We start from the raw sequence: 7592 nt of genomic DNA, 5'->3' as shown, positions 1-7592 counted from the left end.
ATTTAACAAATTCTTTTTATCCGGGCAATGAGAAACTACCATTTGCAGCCCACAAGTTTTTTCTCTTTTATTTTCAGGTGCTTACTTTACCATGTAAGAACCATGTAGAACCTTCAGCGTCAAGATGTGTGAATAGATATTATATAGAACACACAGGGAGTGGGCAGAAGTTTTAACACTGATGTCCCTCTTCTAGCCAACATGCAGGACAGTTTATATGGCCAAAATATCTTTTTGTAGCAGGCTGTAAATATCTTTATTTCTGTTGTAAAGTTTGACATTTTGCGTCTGTGGGAACTGACTCACTTTTGGTCACTTTTAGAACCAGTCTGAAGTGGATATTAGAGAAACTGCAGTGTTCAGTGCTTTAACATTAGCTTTATTTGTTAGCCCCAGAGGTTGATTTTGCATAATGCAGCTTGGCATGCTGCAATATTAACATACACCAGGTTACTGACAACCCTTTTTCGAGCTACCAAATGGAAAAATGGGAAAATCCAAAACGGATAAGACTACATCTAAAACACAATATCCTCTTTAGCATGAGAAAAAACAAAACTCAACTCTGACCTTCCCCTTGGTCTCAATGGGTTGGCCAATTATCCAGAACATAAATCTATTGGAATTTTAAGATCAGAGCCATACCACCAGAAAACAAACATCTACTCAAACTGGCATATGGATACTATGAAACATGCATTTCTACAACAGTCTGATTCTAAACTACCTGAATCTGATGTAAACCCGTTCCTATTGATAGAAAATCTCTTAAGACATTTACTGTGGGAGGTCCCAAAGAAATCCAAGATGACAATAATCATTCAGAGAATTCTACAAAATAAGACAAAAAACTATTTCCATATAAAAATATAAAAACAAAGATAAGAAAAGTCAACATAAACTTAAATTATTAACTTAATATCATGTTTAAATTACATAACTGACAAATTACAAACTGCAAACTTAAAAAAAAAATTACTAAAACTTTAATAAGATGATTAAATCAGTCTCAAGGAATCCTGGGAATTATTGTAGTTCATTGCTCTGGTGACTTTGAAAAGTAATCAGTATCAGCTAATGTGTCACCAATCAGAACTGAGGATGAGTGGATGCCCCACCGTTTTAGTGCTGCTCTTCAAACGAGCCATAGAGATTGAAAATGTGACGTCATTCAAGGGTAAAACCGCAAAGGATTCTGGGAATTCGTGGCAAGAGGTACTAGCGCACGCAGGCTTTCAATTGAAATCAGTTACACAGCGATAAAAAGAAACACAAAAAATGGAAAGAAGCTGTTGTATTATTAACTGCAATAGCCGGTCACATGACAGCCACGGGAAGCCGACGGGTAAAGCAGATAAAACAGGTTTTTTGTTTTTTTTGTATCACTAATTGCCCAGTACGATTACAGCATACAATATTATTGTCACTGCTACATTTCTGTAATCCGTACCAGAAATTATTTCCACTACTAATTAATTACCATTGAGCTTAAAGGTCCTATTAATAAACGGTTAACGAATGTGTATTTATGACGACGATTTGTGAGACTGGTAAACTTACCTTTGTTTGTACGATGGTCTTTCGTTCTACACGGTGCATTTCAAGGTCCTGTACCCATCCGTCAGTAAACTGTACCTGGGCTTGTTGCAGTGACCTGAAGTTACTAAACTTCATGAATGTATGCACTGGTGGTGGTGAAAGTTGGGCAGCACGCTAACGTCTTTTGTCTACTCTGTGTGCTCGTAAGGGTCTAACCCTTTCACTCCTTTGATTTTTTTCCACGTATCTTTTCTTTGCCTTTTCGTCGAGTCTGTCTTTGTACAGACCGGCATTGTTATCCTTCGTTTTGTACATACCTTTTTTGGGGGGCAAAGAAAAAGCAAGAAGGTATTGGAACCGGAGAATGAACGTTTTGCAGTGCTGCAAATACTTGCATTTGATGCGGTACTTGGATTGTTTTGCCACGAGTTCCCGGCATGCAATGCGCAAAAGTCACGTGGTCTGTCAATCTCTATTGTGGGCTTGTTGTTCCTACTGAGGTTCAGACAAACTGTTTGGGTTTCTGGTTGGGGGTCGGCGTGGCTTGTGGTGGGAGGGGCTTTTGCTTCTCTGATGACTCTCCCTGGTCACTAGCTGTGGATAAATAAAAGTAGAAAATGAGGAACTGTCACACTGATCTGAGCCCTGAAGTGAAAAATAAACTGAATATGAGCATAATGGAGCTGAAAATAGGTTTAAGGTTTAACACTAGAAAAGAAAATGCACAGTTCTCACACCCGGAGTGTACCGTCGTCTTTTATATGCAATCTAAGGTTTAAGTTCTAATGACCGAAAATCAGGCTGATCTAAACTACATCTACATAAAAAAGTCAAAAGAGAAGACTCATATGACATTTGTTATTCATATTTTAATAAATAAAAAAAATTGTGACTCCTGTGACCAAATCTAAAAATCAATGAAAAAGTTGACATCACTCTAAGCCACCACCAAAGGTGTGCAATACAGTAAATGTTGGTCTCAAGATTGAGACCAACATTTAATGAAATGCTCTAAAAGTTAAATTAGACAAAGATGATCAGAGAAAATAAAAACCACAGTTTTTAAATGATGATTTCCCTTTTTAAGAAAGAAAAAACAGCGGTTTTGTGATAGGCTGACGTTTGTTTTCTTGGTTTTAACTGGATTTCTTTTTACAGTTTCAGGACTTTTGTACAAAAACACATAGCTTGTGGTAATTAAGCTTCAGGTTTTGGTGAAGCCCTCAGAGGTGAAATACAAATGTGTGTGTGCATGTATTTGTGACTTACTCTGTAGCTTGGAGAGAGAGTACTCCAGCCCTCTCATGGCTTTAGCTTGGTTACTTTTAAACCTGGCAAGACCGAATTCCTGGCGGAGAAAGACAAAGAATTAGTCAAAGATAAATACCCGCACCATACGTTAGCTGTATATAGATACTGACGAAGTGTCACATAGTTGGTTTTGGTATCTTGGCTTGGCTTGAGAGCCAAGGTATTACTTCACAATTTTCTGAGTGTTTGCAGACATCTTCCATGCAAACTATGGGCGACAATGGACAATCTGATAAGAGACCAAACCAATCGCAGACAGAATTTTGGTGCAGCACCCTCTTTGCAACGAATTTCCCCAGCAACAACTCGCTAACTAGTCAGGGGTTTTATTTATGACCTGCATTGCCAAGGAGTAACCGAGATATTAGCTAATCCAACATGAAGCTATGTAACAAGCATAACAACCCAACTGCAAAAATAATGGAATAAAATTATAATCGCAAACATGCAGAACATTAAGGCAAACTAAGCAGCCGTTATCAAGTTCGTGTTGAGCACACCTCCAGCCATTACTGGGGATCTTTTATAGAGATTGAAAATGTGATGTCATTCTGGGGTAAAACCGCAAAGGATTCTGGGAATTCGTGGCAAGAGGTACTAGCGCACGCATGCTTTCACATGAAAACAGTCACACAGCGATAAAAAGAAACACAAAAAATGGCGAGAAGCTGTTGTATTATTAACTGCAATAGCCGGTCGCATGACAGCCACGGGAAGCCGACGGGTAAAGAGATTGTTTATGGGATTACGTCGTGGAAGAGAAATTGTTCAAGCCATGTTTCCGAAGTAACAAGAGCTGACGTATGGCCTGGATTGCAGCAATTTGAAGACCAAATATAACGTTTCAGAACACTCCAGCTCACATGTTAGTCTGCTCCAAGCATTTCCACAAAGGTACGTCTTCTGTTGTAGTTATTACGTAATTTATCATAACATAATTGTTGATGTAGGTTACAAGTAAGTCTTATATTGATTTGAATAGAATTCATTGCGCTATGCTGCTTTGTTCACTGTGGCTTTGCGGGCTAATGTTTGTTATGTTTTGTAGGAAAACCAGCCTACAAAATGCTGGAATGCGATCCAGACTGGGCGCCCTCTATCAACCTTTGTACGGACCTGCCGTGTTGTCCGTCGTTTTGTACATAACTGTTTTTGGGGTAAATAAAATGCAAGTAGGGTTTAAAACCACAGAATTAATGATTACCGGTGCTGGAAATACTAGCGCTTAATGCAGTGTTTTGATTTTGTTGCCACGGGTACCCACAAAGCAATGCACGAAGGTCACGTGGTCTGTCAATCTCTATCAGAAATACACTAAGAGAAGCTGATGTGTTCTTTATACTTTAAGTGATAGTAGGTTGAGTTTGGGTTTTGGTGGCCAATTTTCCTTAGGACTGAAACATTTGTATGTTTGTGTATACCTGTATGGGTCGACCCAGTCCATATACAGCTGTGGAGATCCAGGCCTCCCTCCTCAATTTGGTCCAAGATGGCCGACCATGGTTCTCTTCAAACAGACACCGCTCCACAACAGTCTTAGAGGCAGAGACGGTAGAAAATGTACAAAAAAGCCCGTTTTTACTCCAAACACAAACTATGTTCAAGCACAGGAAAAAGTATTATATTCAACTTAGTTAAATACTGAAAATGTTAAAACCAACCAGACTGTAAGAGGCCTTGTAGTTTTCCAGTCAAAAAGCATTTATACCTGTGTCCAGTGCAGTTCTTTAAATCCGCAAATTCATCCATTTTCTTGTCCTTTCTGAGATGAGCAAAAGTGGAGAGAATGGCCTCATTTAGGCAACTATCTCCAGCCTTTCCAGCAAGGCATTCCCAGTCCAGTCCTGTTTCTGTCACAGGTCTCCTCACAGCTGGACATGCCCAAAACCCCTGACCTAGTCCATCAAAGTCTAGATGTGCAGGAGATCTCCTATTCAGGTGCTCAAACCATGTCAGCTGGTTCCTCTATTACAGTGGTTCCCAAACTTTTTTTGCTGCCTTTGTTTTACAACACGCACGCACACGCACAAACACATCCTCCAACCACACACGCCCATATTTTGCTCCATTGCGGTTTCTTTCACACCTCAAACATTTAGTAAACAACTAAGCAAATACAAGTAACTTGCAATAAATTACAGGTAGTAAGAAAGTAAACTATTACGCTACGTCCACAACTACACGGGTATTTTTGAAAACGCAGCTGTTTCGTTCACACATAAACAGCATTTCGAATCACCGAAAACTGAGATTTTTTTAAAACTCCTTTTTTTCCGTTTACGTGTGGATGAGGAATACAGAGTTCGTCACGCAACGTCAAAGGTATGTGCCTTTTTTCACGTCACGCTGTGCGCACGTTATTGTTTACATGAGATGAATTGCAGAATGGCAGATAGAGACAAAATACTGTTAATCTTACTGTCTTCAGGTTTTACACACTAACATATACAAACGCAGTTACTGTCCCTCCATTTAGAAAGGCAGAGGCGTCACGGTGTGATTATTTTACTGTATGTGTAATAATATTCAACATTGCTATCAATGCATTTTTCAAAAAATGCCTCTCTGTGCAAAATGGGTTTAAAAACATAAACAACTGTGGGATACTGTTTGTCCGTGATAGGGAGAGCACAGTGCTGCTCCCAACGCAGGGAAAACCAATTAAGCACGGGAGACCTACCTCGGCACTTGTGCAGGTGAAACCAAAGGGCAAACATGCTTCACCAGATTTTCTAGTCTTTGGCTTAGAATGAAGTTGGTTTGGAAACATATTCAGCGATGCTTCATCTCCTGCTTTGCATTTCTGTGGGCGCCCCGTGCTAGCAGTGTCCAAGAGTTTTGTTTTTTCTCCCCCCCCTTTTCATACCGCGCCCCCCCTGCAATGGCTCTGCGCCCCCCCCTGGGGGGCGGGCCCCACACTTTGGGAAGGTCTGCTCTATTACATCCACCTCTTATGACCATGATCTCATGCTTTCATGCTATTCACAGCTCGTGGCCATTTTCTGATTGGTTATCTCAAACTGCAAACTGCCCCATTCAAAGTGGGAGAAATCACTTGATGACAATAAGACCATCGATCTGAACTCTATCCTATCTGTCATGGGGTGGGGGTGGGGGGGTTAATTAACCACAGTGATCTAATCAGAGCGCATCTCACCATCAGCGTGTTGTGGTTCAGGTTCCAGGTCTTGGTGATGAGCGTGTGGGCCTGAGGGTCCACGATAGAATCTTCCAGGACATAGACCGCCCGAGCCATGTGCATGGGGAAGACCCGCTCCGCCCAGCCCGGCAGGCGGTTGGTCTTCGTCAGCAGTCGCCTGGACAGCAGGTGGTTGCTGGAGGTGACCTCGCGGTATAGGACATCTTCCGTGAGTACATGGGTGCTGGTACACCAAAACAGATCTATTTTTTAAGGACACTCACACATTCTTTTTTTTTAAATGTCTTTTATTGTTTAAAAAACTGAAGTTCTCCAAACAACACCCAGGGTTGATGCAGTCAAGATAAAAGCACGACAGTTTGGTCCACTTTGTCCATTGTCTGGAGAAAATGGACTAATGTGTTTTTTTTCTTTTATTGTACTAGATAATAAGGTGACATTTTTCACTGTTTTATAAGGGAAAAATATCAGATTCATTGATGGAAATGACTTTGCATATTCACTGAAACAATCATTAATTACCTGTATGGGTTTGGGTAGCGCTGCCAGAAGGCAGCCAGCACCTGATGCCACGGGCTCTTAATGTCCACCTCGCTGTGGAAATACCTCCCCATGTCGGCATGTACTAACAGAGCTCATTCAGCAGCTGCAGGAACAACATAAGAGACAAGTTATATTTTTTTAAAATATATTTTGTATTTAGTGTCATGAGTTCCTCTTCATGTTTAAGTTTGTAGAATAAAATTCCTGTCCCGTTGGTATGAACACTCACTGAATTTGATCACGGCAAGCAAGAGAGGATAGGACAGTCGTGCCAAAGTCCCCATTAACAGGACAGACAGCTGATTGTGCCTGCATTAGTGCCTGAAAATCCGGGTAGCTTTAAATTCTAACAGTGTGTTTAAATGACTTTAGGTTTCATACCACAAAAAGCTTTTCCCCCACAAAAAGTTTTCAGACGCTAGTTTTCAGACACCAAATGAAAACCGTTGGGGTGAGCACGTTTTTAAATATGCAATTGTTAACAGTAGAATCTAAAGTTGCCACTTTAGTGAAAAAATGACTTTGCGTTGGCCGGGAATCGAACCCGGGTCAACTGCTTGGAAGGCAGCTATGCTAACCACTATACCACCAACGCTCACATCAGCAGAGGGGAAAGTAGAGCAACTTATCCTGTGATTAACACAATACTAGTACTTCTACGCAATGCTTTTCATCATAGCATTTGTTTACTGTAAAAACTGTTAGCTGCGACCGTTATTAGGTGTTGCTACAGCTCGAGGCCAGCATTGCTAATCCCTTTGTTTTATAACCGCACTTCATCAGCGGGCTCAAGCTAGTTAGCTGTTTAACGCGGTCGCACAAACACCCTCTACCGTAAACGTCGCAGTCTGTTGTAGCTGCTGAGGAAGCTAACAGCTTCGGCTAGCCAAGTAACGGACGTACCTAAAGCGCGTGTTTCTCAAAGCCCGGCGGACTGTAAGTGAGCCGGCATGGATAAAACACAGCAGCGGGGCAGCTCGGGGGTTTCTTTGTAGCAGCTGCTTATTTGAGACAGAAACAAAGAAGAAAAAAAGTGGAC

At 41.1% G+C, this 7592-nt stretch overlaps 1 protein-coding gene and 1 non-coding gene across 3 annotated transcripts; both read right to left on the bottom strand.

The window, feature by feature from the left end:
• Positions 1 to 358: 358 nt before the first annotated feature.
• LOC106676844 (PRELI domain-containing protein 1, mitochondrial) lies at positions 359 to 7583 on the bottom strand. Of its 2 annotated transcripts, none has more exons than XM_024799967.2 (6): positions 7457 to 7583; positions 6533 to 6656; positions 6008 to 6233; positions 4272 to 4385; positions 2809 to 2887; positions 359 to 2133 (listed from the first exon to the last, which is right to left on the bottom strand). In XM_024799967.2, the coding sequence occupies exons 2-6, from the start codon at positions 6622 to 6624 to the stop codon at positions 2042 to 2044; spliced, it is 603 nt and encodes a 200-aa protein (XP_024655735.1). In that variant the 5' UTR covers positions 6625 to 6656; positions 7457 to 7583; the 3' UTR covers positions 359 to 2041. The 2 variants fall into 2 exon arrangements, with proteins under 2 accessions (XP_024655735.1, XP_076735910.1); XM_076879795.1 differs by lacking the exon at positions 7457 to 7583 and adding an exon at positions 6783 to 7443.
• trnag-ucc (transfer RNA glycine (anticodon UCC)) lies at positions 7077 to 7148 on the bottom strand. The gene has a single exon. It is a non-coding gene; the product is annotated as a tRNA-Gly (tRNA).
• Positions 7584 to 7592: the final 9 nt, after the last annotated feature.

This window comes from Maylandia zebra, linkage group LG3 (assembly GCF_041146795.1).
Source record: "Maylandia zebra isolate NMK-2024a linkage group LG3, Mzebra_GT3a, whole genome shotgun sequence".
Classification (NCBI taxonomy): Eukaryota; Metazoa; Chordata; class Actinopteri; order Cichliformes; family Cichlidae; genus Maylandia; species Maylandia zebra.
Note: the sequence above shows the minus strand (reverse complement) of the source record. Positions and strands in the feature narration are given on the sequence as shown.

Bases quoted from the DNA above. Each gene is read 5' to 3' on its own strand.
- LOC106676844 (XM_024799967.2), bottom strand. From the start codon at position 6,624: ATGGGGAGGTATTTCCACAGCGAGGTGGACATTAAGAGCCCGTGGCAT. The intron at 6,234-6,532 runs GTAATTAATGAT...TTGGTGTACCAG, and splicing joins CGCTACCCAAACCCATACAG to CACCCATGTACTCACGGAAG. The intron at 2,888-4,271 runs GTATACACAAAC...TTTCTCCGCCAG, and splicing joins GACTGGGTCGACCCATACAG to GAATTCGGTCTTGCCAGGTT.